This window comes from Pinus tabuliformis, chromosome 9 (assembly GCF_031772625.1).
Source record: "Pinus tabuliformis cultivar Carrire ecotype Pingquan chromosome 9, CPIR1, whole genome shotgun sequence".
Taxonomy (NCBI): domain Eukaryota; kingdom Viridiplantae; phylum Streptophyta; class Pinopsida; order Pinales; family Pinaceae; genus Pinus; species Pinus tabuliformis.
Window position 1 is genome coordinate 577,839,455 of NC_142307.1, and position 22,225 is coordinate 577,861,679.

General features: G+C 40.4%; 1 protein-coding gene across 1 annotated transcript in view; it reads right to left on the reverse strand.

The window, feature by feature from the left end:
* LOC149149869 (denosine deaminases acting on tRNA) overlaps nt 1-22,225 on the reverse strand; it is a 193,254-nt gene that overhangs the window by 16,229 nt on the left and 154,800 nt on the right. Inside the window, exon 5 of the mRNA XM_089442609.1 lies at nt 20,908-20,995. Coding sequence (XP_089298735.1) covers nt 20,908-20,995 — 88 coding nt within the window. The remainder of the gene's footprint in view (nt 1-20,907; nt 20,996-22,225) is intronic.

Genomic DNA, 22,225 nt, shown 5'->3' on the forward strand with positions numbered 1-22,225 from the left:
AAATAACGTAGAGTTTCAAAGATAGTGCTGCATCGACAAACTTGCAAGGCAGGTGCAGACTAACCATCAACGTATCAATAGAACCTCCGCATTTCAATAGAGCATAGGACAAACCCAGGTAATGCACGCTGACAGAAAACGTTTGGATTTGCAGGCTGACAATTTGTTTTTGTTGTTTCTATTTTCAAAGTGTAGATAGCACAGACAAAGGGACAGTTTTGCACAAAGTAGAGAAACGCCCATAATCACTGCATCTCAAAACTAGTGATTTAAATTTCAAGAGGGCAGGAAGGAACCTGCTCTGATACCATGTTAAACACACATAGGCAGCAATAGAATATGAAAGATAAAACATGAGAGTACCATTTTTATTAACAAATGATTTACATTTATAGTACATGTCGTGACCGTTAGGTTTCACATCCCAAGGTCTCTTAGACTCCTTTTGTCCATTCGGCTTCCACACTAACCCATTGAGGATTAGGTGTCCAACAATGTATGGCATCAAACATAGGCTCATAATATGGTGAACGAAAAGCATTGAAGGGAATATTAGCATCATACCACAATCTACATATGTAATCACAAGCAGTCTCCCTCAATTCGTTCTTCCAATGGTCATCTAAAGTGCGCTGCAAAGTTCTACTAGCTTGAGGACCATGTGCATCTGATGGAGAGGAGGGTGTGACAGTGAAATAACTTTTGATATTCATATCACCCTTCTTTTTCATTTTACCCTTACCCTTTTCTTGAATAGACTCCAAAGAGGGAGGAACATATCGGAAGGGGTTGGATGCATCAGTACAAGGGATAGAAGAAGAACCCTCAAAATCAAAATGGGGGTTGCTAGCCATCATTTTTTGTATACTCCTCTTCCTCCCAAATTCAGCCTCTAATTCTTTTTGCCTAGCCTTTTCTTCTTTATACTTCTCAAAGTTATTTAACAAATCTTTCCTAATCTCCCCAATTTCTAGTGATTCACAAGGAGTAATTTGACCTATAATCCCTGCCAAGTGTTGTTTCAGCTTATTAATGCCCCCAGGACCTTTCTTAATTTTTCGATGGCAAAATTTGCGATGCATTTGACTATCAACCATTTCAACATATGCCCAAGCAGCATCTTTCACTCTAGGTGCCATTTTTTCACTTGGAAATCAAAGAAAAAAATTTGAAAATGAAAAAAAAAATAGCATTGCTTCAATGTTCATTTATTTCACAAAAAGACTCTTTTCAATTTCCAAATTTGCACAAAAAAATAAATAAGCAAAAAAAGATTTTTAGAAGTTAAAAGAAATACCTCTAGGCACAAACTACCTCCTCAAAGTTGCTCCAACAAACCAACTCCTCAAGCTGCTCCAATGGCCGCCCAAGAAGCTCCTCACTCCTGCTACAATGCCTGCCCAAGACACCTCACTGTTGCTCCAAAAACAAACTCCACAACTCCTCACAAACTCTCACTCAAATTTTCACTCGAATGCAATGAGATGGTTGTGAGGAAATGAGAGGGGTTGGGTGGGTTTTATAGGGTTTAGGAGAGGGAAATGGACCCCAAAGAACCCAAAGGAACATTAGAGTGGGCTTTGGGGTCCCAAAAAACCAATTTTAAAAAAAAAAAAAAAATTGCCACTGAAATCCGTTGACTGGCCGCTCTTACCAAGCCGGCCGAGTTGGCTCAGACTCGGCCGAGTCGGCCGAGTTATTACCAAGCCAACCAAGTCGGTAGCCAACTCAGCTGGCTCGGTAACAACCCGGCCAGCCGATCCAGTTCACTTGCCGTTTCGACCTAGCCACCATCTGACCCGAATTGACTCAGCTGTTTCAAAGTCGATTCGGCCAGGTCTTAAAGCAGTGGCTGATTCCCAGGTTTCAACCTATAGGACACTCCAATTCCCTATTTACCAACTGCAACTGGGAGGATGTTCCAACAGCCTAGTTTACAAGCTCCAACCTGAAGGTGCCTCAACACCCTGTGTACCAACTGTAATTGGACGAACGCTCTAATGCCCAGTGCAAGCATCAACTTGCCACCCTAAAGTGTGCCTAATGTGTTTGATGATGATGTCTCATGATTATTGCACTTTGTATCTCAACTGAACAATTGATGAATATCTAATAGAAGAAGAATTTTAGATGGGATTTCCCCCTTTTGGAGTTTTGGCCTGGTCTCTAAACAAAATCCTAGTGTCTCCTTTGTGCATGATTTTCTTCTGTTGTTCCTTTATGTTCCACTGCAATGGTGTTTGTTCTTTCTAGTTAAGATGTTATGGGGTGAATGTGATATTCAAATAATGAAAAGCTTAAAATGCAATTATCTACAGCAAAGAACAATATAGCCCTAAGGGAAATTAACAATTTTAGCATAGATCCCGCAGTGAGTTATGGTTGCAGCTTGTCAAAGATAGCAAGGCGAGTAAGGGTTGCAATAAAAGCAAAGCTAATGATAAATTTAGAAATCACACCAAGAGGATTAGATATTAGATTAGCCCTAACAAACTTAGCAAGAATTCCAAATATAATAGGGAGATCAAATTAGGGTTTTAGATTTGACAAACTTGGCAACACAATTCAACCTAGGGTTTGACTTTGATAAAAATCCTTTCAATGGTTATCGTGTGTCACACTCACAGTGTTACAAACCATTTTGTGGCTAATATCCCTAGGAGAAAAATTTTCTCCAAGATGGTCCTCAGCCGGTAGCCAGCAGCCATCAACTACCTCGTTGTGTCATTTCTCCCCCACCTGAGCCAGCGATGTGGTCCCTAAGACATCCGTCGTGATCGTACGTTTGAAGGTAGGCCTCCCGAACCTAAAGGTGTGCCTTATCATTTGGTAATTGATTATTATAGTTTGCTTATCATGGATATTTCTGGGCATGGATTAATGGGGGGATTCGGTGGAAAAATGGGTTAGGTCTGTGCTCTTGTCCCATAGGTCCCTTTTGGATGTTAACCTTGGATTCTAGTCCCATCGGATCTCTTTTACTGATCATTTGGCTTTATGGATGGTACTTCATGGGAAACCCTGATTTTGGTTGCGTGGTCCCACTCCCTCGTCCACATATATTGCCCCCTTTCCACTCATTATAACCCCATTCATCATTTCTTCCACCTGGGTCCTCATTTCTCCACTAGATCTACATAGGGTTAGCCTTCCCCCTCCCCTTGCCCACACCTTGGGTCAAGCTTGGAACGATGCCCCGGAGGTTGATGCAACTGAAAAGAAAAGTAAAAGTATAATTGGCCACATTGAACAGAAAAATGTACCACAAAATACAAAAGATGGTCAGGACAAACACATTTAGCACGTGGGCAAAAGGCTATACATGAGCTCTACCCCATCATCATAGCCATCACCCTAGTTCCTACAGCCTCATTCATCATACAGGAACCCATGATTGTCCCAACCCCTGGTGGGCAATGAATTGTCCTACCTGAAAAGGGGGTATCCACTACTATATCGCACACACCATGCTCTTTCCCCTTGAGCCCAAAGCAATTAATTAAAGAAAAATCATAAAAGGCAAAAGGCATATAAAGAAAGATGGAAAAATCAAGGCTAGGGCACCTCATGTACCACGACTGCTCCCTCCTATACATTATATACCCGAGTGTGGGCTTTCCCTTACTAGCTACACTTGTACCCCAACATGTGGCCCAAGGCCGCCCCTTTTCATTTCCTACTCCATTCTTCCCTCTACCACATGCCACCACCTTCTAAAAGATGTACCTTGGACATATTATCCCCTTTAGAAGTAGAAACCACTTAATACGATTCTTGCTTAAACCCATTTGGAGCTTGGAGACATTAGCACATGTCAAAGCCCATTATGGAAGGGCATGCCATTATGAAGTCCCCACTTGTTGTCCATGGTTTTGAAGCTCTTTTACTCGATGTCCTTAATGACTCGTTGTACTGGAAGGTTAGGGGACGCATTGGATCTTATGCAAGATTGCAGGTGGTCTCGATCTCGGGTTTGGGGTCCTAACCCTCCAAAGGGCAACCTTGGCACATGTAGGGTGTGTGTTGAGAGCCATGGGCCTCCACAGTAGTACACAACACTCCATGGATCCCTAGAGATGTTTAAAGGTTGCTTGAGATTCACCCATTGGACGAAGAAGATGCACTTGGTTCACCTTTTCCCAGTGTGTCCCACAGTTGTACCATGCACTTGGCAGATGACGCAGGACTTGTATGTTGGTGTGGCATCACTTACATCGTCATCTGAGCCCTTACAGATGGTCTCCAGGCATCTTCGACTTACTTGGAGACCCATGAGGTCACTTGTGTGCCCTCACAGCCATTGGGAGAACCATAGGTTTATTATGTGGAGAACAAGGGGCCAACCCCTTGCCCCATTAATTTTGGAAGTCCAATTCATCATTCTGGCACTTATGGACTTCATCAGGCCCCTCAGACAGCCCAACAACATGCATTACTAATTATTCGACCTCTTGGGAGGCTTATTATTTTGTTTATGAGCTAGTTTGGTGGGCTTGTCACCAATAGATAGTTATTTGCACATTATTTTAGTTGGTGGGCTAATGTAGGCTCAAATTAGGTAATTCGAATTCCTAATGAGTGTATAAATAGGAGAGACATGAATTCATTTTGTATCATCACTTGGATTGGATCATTCTCTCCCTTGAGAATTTCACACTTCTTTATTGGAGAAAAATTGGAGCATGGATGAATTTTGATGTTTGGATTGGATTTTCTTATCTTCAAGCTTCTTTATTGGAAAATGTATTGATGGTTGGATATATTCTCTTACATGTAAGTACGATATTGATGCTATTTTCTTTTACTTTGTCACATACATTGATCATGGGATTTTCGCTATTTTAGGGCTAATTGTTGCATGCATTCACTGCTTCATTGTGGAATTATGTTTCTATATAGCATATCTCTATGTATGGACCATGTTTGTTGAACGAATTGTCCTAGAGATTGAAGTTATCTTGATAAGCCATCTTCATTTGCAAGTGAAGTATAAACGCTTTAAGGTCACTTTCTTTTTTGCCCTAACATTGGACGAAGTTGCCCTTAGAGCCTCCTTGAGCTAGAAACGAGATCCTTCTTCATAATTCTTCCTGACTCCATATCCCCAAAAGGAATTAGGCACTGATCCACCATAAGGTGATCACCTTAAAACCTTTTTCTTCACCTTTTTCCCCTCTTTTCTAGGTCTAGCCATGTTGGGCCACCTAGGGCATCACTTTCCCAACAAAGTAGCCATAGAAAAAGTTTGATCTCCTAGCCTCTACTGTGTTGGTGTGTCCTCAAGATCTCCTCCAAATTTAAAGAAATTCCGACAATGGGATTGTGAGATACCTGAAGCCCTACCTCTGAGATCAAACTTTGCCCTAGTGTTCCCTAGGCTAGTACCTCATAGGATCAATTTGACACCTCTAAGTAAAAATTCTTCTTTTGATCATTTCCCCTTCTTTTTCTGCGTTAAGATCATCATTGGTTGCTAAACTCTCTCCCCTTAACCTAGGTTGGCTCCACTTGGTCTCGTGTGGTCCCATACCTTTGAAAAGTTAATTCTTCAAGAACCACTTGGGAAACCAAGTTCAATAAGGATTTTAGGGATTGGGAAACTCCTTTACAACGCATATTCCTTCAACCGAACCCTTGAATCCTCACCTCCTTCTCCTAAAGAGCTTAGTACCTTGCTTGAAGAGCAAGCAAGCTCCATTCTTAACCTCCTTCTAGGAAACGGATCATTAAGGTCACTTCACATCCATTTGTTGATTCATCCTTCACCATATACCGGGTCTCCTCCAATCAGTGGAAGTCCGTAAAGAGTAGGGAGTCTTAGTTGAGGTGACAATGGGCTAAGTCTCCATTGTTGCCCATGATCTAGCAATTGTCCCTTTTAGGCCCCTTGCTAGTTTGATCGGTAACATTTTGGCATCATTGCCAGGGAGGAAGAAGGTCTACCTCCCTAGTGATTCATTGAGGAATTGATTCATTAACGACATCTACAAAGCATTCCTCTGGTGACTCCACTCATTGTCCAAACCCTTAGTTTACTTGAAGGCAACAACATTCCTCCTTTAACTAGGGCTGCTGCAAAAAGGGGAGAACGAACTCCATCACTTGTTGGAACCACCCTTCTCCCTGAATTTGAGAAAGTCAGTGATCCATCCCCAAAGATGCCATCTAGTTCTAACACTGACCCAAAACAAGATCAACCCAAGATGACCAAAAGTGAAAGACACTTGGTTAGTGTCTTTGCCCCTTTGAAATTGAGTGATGATCCCAAACCATTACCTGAGAAATATAACCGATGGTTACCCAAGTTCAAAGGGGATGCTACTTGGACTACCCATGGCTTTATTGAGGAATTTTATTGGCAAATGTCCCCTAGGATGATCTTTGATGAAGATAGGCTCATGATGCTTTTCGCTCTATTGCTTGAAGGACAAGCAAGAGAATGGTACCTTAGCCTTCCCCCAGCATGCATAGAAGACTCTGATGACTTTGAAGACCTATTCATGAAGAGGTGGTCATGCAATGCCCAAGGAACCTTTAACATTGAAAAATTCTATCAAATAACCAAGGGAAGGGAAGACGTACGGGAATTCATTCAAAAATTTGATAGGGTAGTCAAGGATATACCTGATCATTTGAAACCATCTGAAGCTAATATTCTTGATAAATTCATAAAAGCTGTGGGTGGCCACTTAACCTATGTATTAAGGGACAAGAAGCCTTCCACGTTGGCTGAAGCCAAAGAGATAGCAATGGAAGTTGAGGAAAACCTACGAATCTTGAAGGTAGATGTCACTGACCACCCTAGAGCCAAATCTGAGATCAAGAAGGAGAAGTCCAAAGATCAACACAAAGAAACCCTCCTTGCCATCCTCAAGAAAATGGAGAAGTTCACTAAGGAAGCCAATGCACGTGACAGGGTTATCATGAATAAAATCACTGCCTTGGAAAGGGCTCAAAAATCTAGTTATATTCCAAAAGGAAAACGCTTTCCCAGAAAGCAAAGTAAAGAATATAGGTCAAGCTTGTCTCAATTCCCAAACACTTTGCCTCCAACTAATGTTGTTGAGCCAGATTCATCTTCTAAGGATGAGGAAAGTGAAGAGGGAGAGAGTGAGGGTGAAGAAGTTGATGAACAAGCTAACCTTGTCGAATCTGACATCTTCAACATCTTGCTAGGAGGATCATATACACACCCTCCCATTAGTGAGGTCACCCTTAAGGAAGAAAAGGAAGAATCCATTCTTAATTCTGATAGTAGGGGAAGGTTCAAAGGGGTCCAATATTCACGAAAGGAAAATAACAAAGACCCTACAACCTCTAAGGAAACATCTAAAGAAGACCCATTGCCCAAGCAAGCCCCTCCCAAGGAGTCTCTCCTTGAAATTCCTCCCAAGAAGGATCTCCCAACCAAAGCCAATCCAAAAAAGGATCCTCCGACGAAGGAAAACATCAAGAAGAAAGAAAAAGGAAAAGAGGCTAAACTTTGTTGAAGAATCTAAGGCAAGATGGCATTAATGATTCTTCTAACTATCATAACTGCTTGTGATGTCTTTTTACTTATTATGATTATCTTCTTCTTCGTATTATTATAGTGTGTTCTTCAATCATCAAACAGCTACCAAAACAAGAAGATCAACAAGACACAAGTACACAATATGTAGGCTCCAAGCCAGGGAAAAACCTCTCTTCTTAAAAGGAAAACCCTTCAATCTCTTCTTATAGATTCTTTATTGACGAATACCAAGACCCTTGACCAATACTGAAGCCCTTCCAAGACCAAGATCAGCTTCTCAAGAATGTGTTTGCTTCACTACTTTCCAAACCCAACAAACTCTCTTTCGACAACACTACTTCGACCTCTAGCCACAGCCTTTTGGCCCTAACTGCAGATCTGGAACTTCAGCCCCCCAGCAGCAGCTTCTACTTCGCACTTGTGGGCTAGAACTGCTTCTTCTTTGCCCCAAGCTACTTCGCTTGGCCTTATTTGTCTTTTGGATCTAGAAGGAGACTTTGTTGGCCCTTCCTTCAGCTCTTTTCCATTAGATCAAACCTCCACAACGAAACCCTAGCTCGGAAGCAGAAACCCTAGTGAAAAACTGCAGAATTTTGGCCTTCTTCTTCGCACATGTGGAGAGAAAGAGAGAGAGAAACCCAAAACACTTCTTCTCCTTCTTCTACCTTCTTCGCTTACTCGTTTCTGCTTCTTCCTTCACATGAGAGAGTGAGGAATGAATGTGTCCAAATGAAGTCAAATTGTCTTCTATATATAGGTCTTCTAGGGGTACGAATTTCCAGCTTCTAGGCCGACTTGACATGCCGACTTGGTCTTGGACGGCTCAGTAAAAGACAAAAATAATTCTATTTACAATTTACAAGATGTCTGATAGGATCTTCATATTATGGCAATGTCCCTAATTGACTTCTTGACCTAGGAAAATCCTAAAAGCACTTTCAATTAGTGCTTGACCTATAAAATAAATTTCTTGGGCAAGAAACCCAAGCTCAATAGATAATAATGATTTTTCTTTCTTTTACAAAATACAAGAATCAAAAGTACGTTTCATATTTATGAAGACCGAACCTAGTTACACTTCCTGCAACACTCCCTCGTAACTAGGGAGGTATTCATAAATGGTGCATGGCTATTCTCAATACTGAAGAGATCTCATAAGAAGAGTCGGACTAGTAATCCATCTGTATAGCATCATTATAACCAACATTGTCACATAGCAAGGCCTTGACTAACAGCTCTATCTCTCAATAGATCAGACCACAATGTTGGTGAGCTCAATGATTATAGACACCTTCATCATTGTCTCTCAAGGTACATACCCACCCGGGTGTTCACCGAGTATGACCTTCTAGGACTATTCTTATCTTGGGTCCCCAGCCCTCAAAGAATATTGGTCCTCTTGCCTACTCTTATCTTGGATGTCCTACCACATCCTCAAAGAGTATCGAATGCCAAATGATTACTCAATCCTCCATTCTTTCTTCCAAAATGAAGACAAGAATGATGTGTCTATCTCTCCCTCTCAACTAGGGAAGATATGTCAACCAATCCAAGCTTGTTTCTAAAATACACAAGCTTCTTATTGGGAAGAGATTTTGTCAAAATATCAGCGATTTGATCATCGGTGGGGATATACTCCAGCTTTAGTACACCATCTTGTACCAACTTTCGAATGTAGTGGTACTTCTTGTTTATGTGGTTTGTCTTTCCATGAAATATCGGGTCCTCAGACAATCTAATACAGCTGATGTTATCACAATGTATTATGGTAGGATCCAATGGTCCTGCAAACAGATCAAATAACATCTTCCTTAACCAGACCGCTTCCCTGCTAACTTCACAGGCTATAATGTACTCAGCCTCAGCACTACTCAAAGCCATTGTCTCTTTCTTTCTACTCATCCAAGAGACCATGGAGGATCCCAAGCTAAAACGTCCTCCTGTAGTGCTTCTTCCATCCTCCTCACTACCTCCCTAGCCGGAATCAGTAAATCCTTCAAGATGAACATCTTTTCCTTTTTCATACTTCAGGCAATAATGGACGATTTCCTGCAGATATCTCAGTGTATGCTTGGCAGCTATCCAATGATCATGTCTCGGCTCCATTTGAAATTGACTGAGAACATTTACTACAAAACAAATGTTTGGTCAAGTATTCACTAGATACATCAGAGAGCCAATCAGTTGTCTGTACTTAGTAGGATCCTCTGGACTGGATTCAAAATTCGTTAACATTTTCAAGTTTGTGATCATCGGAATTGTCATGGGTTTGAATTCCAGCATATCAAACCTTTTCAATAGCTCGATCACATACTTTCCTTGTCCCAAGAAGATTTCATTCGGTTCCTACCAAACTTCCAACCCCAAATAATAATGCATAAGTCCGAGATCCTTCATATCGAATTCGGCTGCCAACATTTTCTTACATTCTTGAATTCTTTCTTCATTACCAGTTAATAGAAGATCATCTACATATAGAAGGATGATGACAGGCTCATCATTCTCTAATTTGATGTATAGATTGGGATCTGTCGTGCTTTTCCTGAAACCCAACCTTTGCAAGTATGCATCCATTCTATCATACCATGCCCTAGGAGCTTTCTTGAGGCCATACAGTGCCTTCTTCAATCTGGAAACATGAGTTTCTCTATTCTTTACCTCGAATCCCAATGGTTTCTCTATGTAGACTTCTTCATCTATGGTACCATTCAAGAATGTTGTTTTGACATCCATTTGATGTACCTTCCATCCCATTGATGCTGCCAGAGATATCAGAGATCGGATCGTGGTATACCTTGTTGTGGGAGCAAAGGTCTCTTCATAGTCAATGCCTTCTTCCTAAGAGAAGCCTCGAGCCACGAATCTAGCCTTGAATTTATCTATGCTTCCATCTGCAGCATGCTTGATCTTATACAACCACTTAGAGGTTACCACTGATTTGTTTTCTAGTCTTGGGACAACTTCCCAGACTCCATTCTTCATAATAGATTGGCATTCCTCATTCACTGCATTCTTCCATTCTTGGTGTTTGTCTGCTTCTTCAAAAGTGGAAGGTTCATTTTCAATGAGCATTGACATGTATGTTGCATATCTTGAGTATCTTTTCGATTTCTTGCTCTCCCTGAATCTTCCTCTTAGGGTGTGACCTTCTGCATCTTGAAGTGTAGAAGTTAACCAATTAGGTCTCTTTCTTCTTTCAGGGAGAGAGATTGGTTCATTGGGACCTTCTTCTTCATGATGAGATACTTCTTCTTCCTTGTTAGTTTCTTCCTCAAACATAGAAAGATCCTCCTCATCAGAATCGGATGGGAGATCTTTAGATTTCTTGAAGGCAATTCTCTCATCAAAAATTACATCTCTGCTTACTTCTATTTGATGTCCTTCCTTTATGTAGATCCTATAAGCCTTGGAAGAGTTTCTATATCCAACAAATATTCCTTTCTTGCTTGCGGGATCTAGCTTCTTTCTTTTGTCCTTGGGAATGTGAATATATACAGGACACCCAAATATCCGGAGATGATCAATATTTGGTTTCTTCCTAGTGAAGACTTCTTCTGGAGTTATATTGCCAAGTGACCTGTGAGGACTTCTATTTTGAATGTATACTACAATCTTCATTGCTTCTCCCCATAGGAATTTCGGTAGATCTTGATCATGGAGCATAGCCTTGACACTTTCTTCTATAGCTCTATTCTTTCATTCAGCTACTCCATTCTACTTGGGATTGTATGGAACTATAAGCTCCCTCTTAATCCCAACCTCCTTACAGAAAGCAATGAGTTCTTTGGAAGTATACTCTCCTTCATTGTCTGACCTTAGAATCTTTATCTTCCTTTTTGTAAGATTTTCTACCGTTGCCTTGAATTCTTGAAATTTTATGAATAATTCGTCCTTGGATTTAAGTAAATAAACCCAAGTGTTCTTTGAATGATCATCAATGAAAGTAACATAATATAGATGCCTTCAAGTGATTTAGACATGGGACCACATACATCAGAGTGGATGAGACCTAGAATCTCTTGAGCTCTAGATGTACTATTTGCAAAGGGTTTCTTTGCATTCTTTCCCATAGCATAGCCTTTGCAGACTCCTTCATGGTCTTCTTTGAGATTTGGTATCCCATTTACAATGGAGTTTAGAGTTGGCAAGATCTTGTAATGAAAATGGCCCAATCTTCTATGCCAAAGTTCACACAGACTTATCTCAATGTGGACAAGTGCTTGATTTAGAGGAGATGAGAGTCTATAGTGTCTTCCTTCACGAACTCCAATGGTTCTAGCTTTTTCAATGCTAGAATCTTTAGCCCAAACCACTTCTTTACCATCTATAAAAGCAACTCTATCTCCTTTTTCTTCTAATGATGAAACAAAAATAAGATTTTTGCACAAAGCTAGTGTTGATTTGTGGTAGCATCGGATGTGCTCTAGCCATGAAAATTGGTGGAGAGGCTAAGGCACATAAGATCTCCAAGACCCAGAAATGGTTTGGGGAAATTCCACCCAATTGGAGAGATATTAAAATAATTAATATTTTTAATGGGGTTCCTAAGTCTAAACTCAGGAAAATTAAAATATTAATGGCTATTAATACAAAGCTGGGTGAGAATGTTCTAAATGACATGGATCAAGCCAAATCTAATCTTAGTCATTGATTAGACTTAATCTCGGTCGTTGAAGAGTGAACAGGAAAAGTATAAGAGGAGGCTTGAGGGTCAGTTGGGGATACACCAAGATTGATCAGTCAGTTTGATTTTCTGGAGCGGGGTTTGCTGAGAAAATTCGAACAAGTGATCTGAGTTGCAGTGAGGGGCAGTGAGTACATAGCAGAGAGGCAAAGATAGTACCTAAGGGTTTGCGCTGAGCCTGGAGAGGCTACACAGAGGCAATCAAAGCTACGCAGAGGCAACAGGAGCCACGCAGAGGCAGCTAGAGATTGCGCAGAGGCTGAGGGGCCTACGTGGGTGACGCAGAGAGGCAGAAGGTTGACGCAGATGGATCAAGAGTGGCGTTGTGGCTAGCAGAGCTGAGAAGAAGCGCCGGAAGGATTTTTGTGGGACAAACTTGTTGAATATCTGTCTCCAAGAAGAGGTATTACTGTTGTGTAGAAATCTATGTTGGGTGAGCCAGTTTGGCACCCTAGTTGTACTCAAGAAAGCTGCTTAATAATAAAACCCTCAAAACTGTTGCACCGGTTTTCCCACATTGGGTTTTTTCGAGGACGATTATCCAAAAATAACGGTGTCCCTTGTGTGTTTGTCTATTATTTCAGTTGATGGTCTGTAAATGAGTTGAGACTGCATTTGTGTTTATTTTCAATATTTATATGGTTAAATAACTTGTTAAGAAATAAACAAGTAGGTGAAATAAACCAGATAATGCAGGAAGAATTTTTTATGTGTTAGATTCAGAAATTTCAACACCTGGAACATATATAATGTTGTTTAAATGAATGTTTCCTCCTCCTTCCAGCACAATTGTTGTACATCTAATGCCTTTTACCAGATATCTCTTGTTGTCACCAAGCTCCACAGAGTATGAGGACTTCCCTTTGGATAGGGTTTTGAATTGCTTGTGATATCCAGTCATTTGTCTTGAAGCTCCACTATCTATCACCCATATATTTTCATCTTGAAATGTTCTAGTGAGGGCTAAGAACAATCCTTCATTCTTTAAAGATTTGGGATCTTTGGAAGAGAAGAGACTATTCCATACTATGTTGAAACTTTGCTTGATGAGACTTGCTAATGATGAACATTTTTCTTCAAGCTTCTTCATAATAGAGTTGACCTTCTTCATGCCTTGTGCGAACCATAGCTCTAATACCATGTTGAAGAATCTAAGGCAAGATGACATTAATGATTCTTCTAACTATGATAATTGCTTGTGATGTCTTTTTACTTATTATGATTATCCTCTTCTTCATACTATTATAGTGTGTTCTTCAATCATCAAACAGCTACCAAAACAAGAAGATCAACGAGACACAAGTACACAAGATGTAGGCTCCAAGCCAGGGTAAAACCTCTCCTCTTGAGAGGAAAACCCTTCAATCTCTTCTTATAGATTCTTTATTGACGAATACCAAGACCCTTGACCAATACTGAAGCCCTTCCAAGACCAAGATCAACTTCTCAAGAATGTGCTTGCTTCATTGCTTTCCAAACCCAGCAGAATCTCTTCCGGCAACACTACTTCGACCTCCAGCCACAGCTTTTTGTCCATAACTGTAGATCCGCAACTTTGGCCCCCCGGCAGCAGCTTATACTTTGCACATGTGGGCTAGAACTGCTTCTTCTTTGCCTCCAGTCGCTTCGCTTGGCCTTATTTGTCTTTTGGATCTAGAAGGAGACTTTGTTGGTTGTTCCTTCAGCGCTTTTCTAAGTTGTAGGAAATGTTCGAGAAGGGTCCATTTCCAGCCAGAAATGAGACCGAAACAAGGCAACTCGTACTGTACGGCCTGGAAACTCGTTTCCAGCCGTATTGGCCTGTTTCTCAAGGAGGAAACGTGGCCAGTACGGCCAGAAACGAGTTTCCAGGCCATACAGCGAAGTGTCCTCTTCTAACTTGACTTTTTCTTGTATTTTTTTTATTTTTCGCTTCTAATTTTTTATTGGGCGACTAAAATATCTTCTAAATGCTTGTAGATGCCTCTCAAGTTATAAAAAAGAGGATTTTTTTGAGTGGGGCAGCCTAATGTTGAAGCCTATGGCCCTAGTGTTGATATGCAGTTCATGGTAATGTTAAATTCTTGAAGTAGAAGTGGCATTCTCCTTTATTTTTCATTTTCATCATTTTACTTAAATTTTTAACATTACCATAAAATGACTCAGGATGTTTGAGAGTGGTTTTGCCCTCATTGGATTTCATATGGAGAAAGTAGAATTTTAGATCTCGCTCAAAATCCAGCAGACTTATCTGTTTTTCAAGATTTCAGGATTGGGGGGATTGCAATGTTTCCATTGGATTTTGTCATGTACTAAGGTATGGAACTTGTATTTAATCAAAAGAACCAAGCCCTCTATGCAGGGGAGACTCCCAATAATCAAGAGCATGTAGGGTACTAGGGTATGGAACTTGTATTTAATCAAGAGCACTAAGGTCATTCGACTATGTAGGAGGAGACTCCCAATCAAGCACAAGACAAGAAATTAGAAATTTCTCATCGCTGATTTTGGATATTTCTATTTTCATTATGAGATCATTCATGAGTAAATGTGATGTAAATTTAGAGCCTTATAGTTTATGCATTGACAATTGACAATTTAATCATAATGTAATAAATTAGAATGTATCATATATGCTTTATGATTGCACATATTTCTTAAATGTCCTATTATATATATATTGCGTTTCCCCGTTTCCAAAATTTTAAGGGGTTACGTTTCGTACCCGTGCCCGTTTCGGAAACTCGTACCCATTTCCTCGTTTCGTGCAACTTAGGCTCTTTTCCATCAATTCAAACCTCCACAACGGAACCCTAGCCCGACAGCAAAAACCATAGCGAAAAACTGCAGAGAAAAAGAGAGGGAGAGAAACCCAAAACACTTCTTCTCCTTCTTCTACCTTCTTTGCTTGCCCTTTTCTACCTATTCCTTCGCATGAGAGAATGAGGAATAAATGTGTCCAAATGAGGTCGAACTGTCTTCTATATATAGATCTTCCAAGGGTACATATTTCCAGGTTCTAGGTTGACTTGGTCTTGGAAGGCTAAGTAAAATACAAAAATAATTATTTTTAAAATTTACAAGATGCCTGATGGGGTCTTCATATTATGACAATGTCCCTAATTGACTTCTTGACCTAGGATAATCCTAGAAGCACTTTCAATTAGTGCTTGACCTATAAAACAAATTTCTTGGGCAAGAAACCCAAGCTCAATAATAATAATAATCATTTTTTCTTTCTTTTACCAAATACAAGAATCAAAAGTACATTTCATATTTATGAAGACCGAACATTGACATAAGGGTTGTCGTAGGAAAAATAACTATAATTGTTCCTTTGAAAGAATTTGCAAAACTTCCCGAGCAAGAACAACAAATCAAGGAGTCCCTATGAATCCAAGAAGAAGAGTTACCCGAAGAATTGCAAAACATTCATATTCCTAACTGTAACCGTGGATGTGAACTGTTTATGCTCACTTTGGCTATCAATGACCTCTTCTCACACAATTGTATGTTAGACTCAAGGGCTTCTGTGAGTATCATTCCTTTAAAAGTTATGAAGCAATTGGGTCTCAGCATCATTTGGCCATATAAGAAGGTATGTGGTTTTAACTCCAAGCCTGTGGAGGTGGAAGGTCTCATAAAAGACCTTAAGGTTTCTTTGGCTAGGAATTGTGAAAATTCCTGAATCTAACACATCAGAAATCCCTACTGCAATTCCTGGTTTACTATCTCCTACTTGTTCTTTACATTAACAAGTTATTTAATTTCATAAATATCGAAGTAAACACAAATGCAGCCTTCATAGATATAAAAATCGTACACTGAAGTAAACAAAAACAATAACACAATGGACACCGTTATTTTTGGACAATCATCCCCGGAAAAACCCAATGCGGGAAAACCAGTGCAGCATATAGAGGGTTTTATTATTAAGCAGATTCTGAATACAACTAGGGTGCCAGAAATGGCTCACCCTTCAGAGAATTTCCTTGGCAGTAGAACCTCTCTCCGGAGACAGATATTCCAGCAAATCAGCAGCCGGATGAACAACCCCACAGTGACTCTGACTGTTCCTTGTGTTGGATAGCAAAAGTTGTTCCAAGCACTCCTCTGGAACTGCGTCACCCTCTTTGGAACTGTGTCACCCTCTCCAAGCTAATCTGTTCTCAGTCTGCCCCACAGAATGAATGTGTTCGAGTAGCTTCATCCACTTTTTCGAGAGATCACGTCTCAGTTGGAGCCAGATGTTACCCCCCATTTTGTGGGTGATATCCCTAGGAGAAAAATTTTCTCCAAAATGGTTCTCAGCCGGTAGCCAGCCACCAACTAGCTCATTGTGCCATTTCTCTGCCACCTGAGCCATCCATGTGGCCCCTCACCCATTTTCCATGATCTTATGTTTGAAGGTGGGTCTCCCAAACCTAAAAGTATGCCTTGTCATTTGGTAATTGAGTATTATAGTTTTCTTACCATGGATACTTCTAGGCATGGAGTAATAGGGGGATTCGGCAGAAATAATAGGCTAGCTCTGTGCTCTTGTCTCCTAGGCCCCTTTTGGAAGTTAACCTTGGATTCTAGTCCCATGGGATCTCTTTTACTAACCATTTGGCTTTAGGGATGGTACTTCATGGGAAACCCTGATTTTGGTTGCGTGGTCCCACTCCCTCGTCCACATATATTGCCCCCTTTCCACTCATTATAATCCCATTCATCATTTCTTCCACCTGGGTCCTCATTTCTCCATTGAGTCCACATAGGGTTAGCCTTCCCCCTCCCCTTGGCCACACCTTGGGTCAAGCTTGGAATGATGCCCCGGAGGTTGATGCAGCTGAAAAGAAAAGTAAAAGTATAATTGGCCACATTCAATAGGAAATGTACCACAAAATGCAAAAGATGGTCGAGACAAACACATTTAGCACGTGGGAAAAAGCGTATACATGAGCTCTACCCCATCATCATGGCCATCACCCTAGTTCCTACAGGCTCTATTAGCCTCCTTCATCATATAGGAACCCATGATTGATCCAACCCCTGGTGGGCAATGAATCGTCGTAACTTAAAAGGGGGTATCCACTGTTATATCTCACACATCATGCTCTTACCCCTTAAGCCCCAAGCAATTAATTAAAGAAAAATCATAAAAGGCAAAAGACATATAAAGAAGGGTTGAAAATTCAAGGCTGGGGCATCTCATGTACCACGATTTCTCCCTCCTATACATTATATACCCAAGTGTGGGATTCCCCTTTACTAGCTACCCTTATACCCCAGCATGTGGCCCAGGGTAGCCCCTTTCCATTCCCTACTCCATTCATCCATCTACCACATGCCACCACCTTCTGAAGGATGCACCTTGCACATATTATCCGCTTTGGAAGTAGAAACCACTTAATAAGATACTTGGTTAACCCCATTGGGAGCTTGGAGACATTAGCACACACCAAAGACCATTATGGAAGGGCAAGCCATTGTGAAGTTCCCACCTGTTGTCCATGGTTTGTAAGCTCTTTTACTTGATTTTCTTGATGAATTCTTGTACTGGAAGGCTAGGGGACGCATTAGATCTTATGCAGGATTGCAGGTGGTCTCCATCTTGGGTTTGGTCTGCCTATACGAGATTCTAACCCTCCAGAGGGCAACATTGACACATGTAGGGTGTGTGTTGAGAACCATAGGCCTCCACAGCAATAGACAGCACTTCATGGATCCCCAAAAATGTTTAGAGATTGCTTGAGATTCACCCACTGGACAAGGAAGATGCACCTGGTTCACCTTTGCCTAGCTAGCCCCATAGTTGTACCATGCACTTGGCAGATGACTCAGGACTTGTATGTTGATGTGGCATCACCTACACCATCATCTGAGCCCTTACAGATAGTCTACAGGCATCTTCGACTTACTTGGAGACCCATGAGGTCACTTGTGTGCCCTCGCAGCCATTGGGAGAACCACATGTTTATTCTGTGGAGAACAAGGGGCCAACCCCTTGCCCTCTTACTTTTGGAAGTCCAACTCATCATTTTGGCACTTATGGACTTCATTAGGCCCCTGAGAGAGCCCAGCGACATGCATTACTAATTAATTGACCTCCTGGGAGGCTTATTATTTTGTTTATGAGCTAGTTTGGTGGGGCTTGTCACCAATAGATAGTTATTTGCACATTATCTTAGTTGGTGGGCTAATATAGGCTCAAATTAGGTAATTCAAACTCCTAATGAGTGTATAAATAGGAGAGACATGAATTCATTTTGTAGCATCACTTGGATTGGATCATTCTCTCTCTTGAGAATTTCGCTCTTCTTTCTTGGAGGACGAATTGGAGCATGGATGAATTTTGATGTTTGGATTGGATTTTCTTATCTTCAAGCTTCTTTATTGGCAAATGTATTAATGGTTGGATATATTCTCTTACATGTAAGTACGATATTGATGCTATTTTCTTTTACTTTGTCACATACATTGATCATGGGATTTTCGCTATTTTAGGGTTAATTGTTGCATGCATTTACTACTTCATTATGGAACTATGTTTCTATATAGCATATCTCTATGTATGGGCCATGTTTGTTGAACGAATTGTCCTAACGATCGAAATTATCTTGATAAGCCATCTTCATTTGCAAGCGAAGTATAACGCTATAAGGTCACTTTCTTTTTTGCCCAAACAATGGACGAAGTTGCCCTTAGAGCCTCCTTGAGCTAGAAACGAGATCCTTCTTCATAATTCCCCCAGACTCCATATCCCCAAAAGGAATTAGGCACTGATCCACCATAAGGTGATCACCTTAAAACCTTTTTCTTCACCTTTTTCCCATCTTTTCTAGGTCTAGCCACGCTAGGCCACCTAAGGCATCACTTTCCCGACAATGTAGCCATAGAAAAAGTTCAATCTCCTAGCCTCTACTACGCTAGTGTGTCCTCAAGGTCTTCCCCAAATTTGAAGAAATTCCGACAGTTGGATTGTGAGATACCCCAAGCCCTACCTCTGAGATCAAACTTTTCCTTGCTGTTCCCTAAGCTAGTACCTCATAGGATCAATTTGACACCTCTAAATGAAAATTTTTATTTTGATCCTTTTCCCTTCCTTGTCTGGGTTAAGATCATCATTGGTTGCTAAACTCCCTCTCCTTAATCGACTTGGTCTCGCATGGTCCCATACCTTTGAAAAAATAATTTTTCAAGAACCACTTGGGACACCAAGTTCAATAAGGATTTTAGGGATTGGGAAACTCCTTTACAAGGCATATTCCTTAAACCTAACCCTTGAATCCTCACCCTCTTCTCCTAAAAAGCTTAGTACATTGCTTGAAGAGCAAGCAAGCTTCATTCTTAACCTCCTTCTAGGAAAAGGATCATTAAGGTCACTTCACATCCATTTGTTGATTCATCCTTCACAAGTGACTTTCCATAAATTGGGTCTCCTCCTATCGGTGAAAGTCCGTAAAGAGTAGGGAGTCTTAGCTGAGGTGACGGTGGGCTAAGTCTCCATTCTTGCCCTTGATCTAGCAGTTGTCCCTTTAAGAGTCACTTTTAGGCCCCCTGCTAGTTTGAGCGGTAACAGACAGCACATCCACTTGCCCAATTCCGAACAGAATCACGATCTTGATATGCACTTCATTAATGCACACTGTAGTGCAATTAGACCTTGTACCTTCTACAAATAGAACTGCTAAATATAGCCATGTCAAAAATAGCAATCTAATTCCTAAAAAATATGGATGATGGAAAATGAAGGGAATTACTTTGAGATTGCTGCCAAATATAGCACATCTAAAAATAGGCACTGCTAAAAATAGCAGCATTTCGCATGTCAATGAAAACAGTCTCATCAGACTCGCTTTTCTGGAAGGAACCCAAATATATTCTCAGAATTGGTATGCAAGCCCAGAAATCTAACTGCTAAAAATAGCAGTGCCATGAAAATGCTTTCATGTCACCCAAAATAAGCTCATCAGTATTCTGAGCTTGCAAGGACCAATAATATGTGCTTAGCTCTGACATAAGAACCTTCGAACTCTGGCTACTAAATAATAGGAAAACAGTCAAAAATAGCAATTTCCTCAAAATCTGGTGAAAATAACTCTCAAACAAACTCTAAACCAGCTAGATGAAAGCTAGTTGGATCTTAATCTTCTAGTTGCACCATCGATATTCTTCCAGATGTGTAACCTCATTATGCTTCTCCTTCCAGTGATCTCTAGATCTGAGATGATACTCTTCGTGTGGAGACACAACTATTTGATGATAATAATGACGACGATTTTTCTACTACATTGTTTTCATCTCTACCTAAGTGGGTTTTTGTCACACATCTATGTTGCCAATTTTCTTGCAGGTCCTTCAGCACGTCATTCCAAATTGACTTCGTCTCGGGCTATTATTTCAGCTGGCCCTTCCCGCATGACAAATACTGGTTTTCTCTGTCAAAGACACTTAAGCATGATCAATCCTAAGAAAGATCATGAAGGTTTTCTCTGGGAACAATATGGTTTTTAATGACCCCTAAATCAGTATTAAGGGTTCTTGAAAACCACCATTAGTAGCATTATACAGTGTCTAAGTGAATTTGTTTAATCTTTACACAAATCTAATCAATCCAAATAGCTCTGCATAAGAAAGAGTTCAAAACAAATACAGGAAAGACCACATCACAACAACACTGGACCAATTTAAGAGATACATGGTTTATCATGCAACAATTCAAAAAATGCGAAGAAAAAAAAAATACCTTCATTTGAAGATAGGAAAGCCCACTCAGGTGCGAATCAATTTCTGAATCATGAAGCAGAGAGACAAACAAATCCAGCAGTGCCCTCCTGAGGAATTAAGAATACATGCCAAGCTTTAGAGTCTAGAAATTGTTCTATTTGAACCACTTAAAAATTACAAGGGTCCAACTCCTTCCTAGACATGTAATATGTACTGATTCTTTTTGTGGCAAGCTCAGTATATAACATCACTGCATAAGATAAGACAGCAATTCGGAGAGAAAGAAAATTCATAAGAAAAACCCATGTCTTTGAAACCATTTTAACTGAGAACAAGCATGTAATATAAGTTTTAACCAAATTTAATTTCATGTACTCAATTACACTAATAAATATGAGATTCCCACATGGGACATGGAGACCCCCCCGAACAGGACACACAGACACACACACAGATATATATATATATATATATTAAAAAAATTAATAGATACATCATATTATGATATTACACAAATTCTCATGATGATACAAGTAACAAATTCAATCATAGATTCATACATGTACATTGTAAGTTTGTAACATTATGCATACAATCATGATTCATCAATGATACAAGTTTACAACTAGAAATTAACCATCAACACAATAAATTAACCATAAACTGCAGTTTTCTCATTAAGTCATCAAAATCAAAATGTATTACATAGGTACTGAGTCCAAAGGACTCCTGACTAGGAATGCCAATGGAAAATAGCAAATACAAAACAAGGTAGACACTAGAACCCGGAACCATAGAATAGGAAGGAAGAATCTCATAGGCTGCTGCCAGCAGGCTATAGGCTATGCCTATAGCTCATCAACATCAAAATCAACATCAGTACCACCACTGCTCTTTTCTGCATCCTCTTTTGTATCCAATGTAATCTCTACATCTGCTAGTGTGGAGGATGACCCCTCAAGAGCAATGTTGCACGAAGCGGGAGCGAAGCAGGAGCGAAGCGGGAGCGAAGCGGAAGCGCGGAAGCGGAAGCGGGAGCGCGGAAGCGGAAGCGGGAGCGCGGAAGCGGAAGCGGGAGCGCGGAAGCGTCATTTTCCAAAAATCTAGGAAGCGAAGCGTCCGCGGAAGCGTCTGCTATATATATATATTTTTTTATATTTTTTTGCATTTATACTCAAAACAAACATCCCAAATACCAAATTAATTGTAGAAGACATGAAAACATGCATATTTTTGCATAAATCAAGATAGATATGGCATCCATGATTCCATTGTAGTTACTAGTATGTACAACAATCATCTATATTCTAGCTATTACAAACATACATCAAATTTTT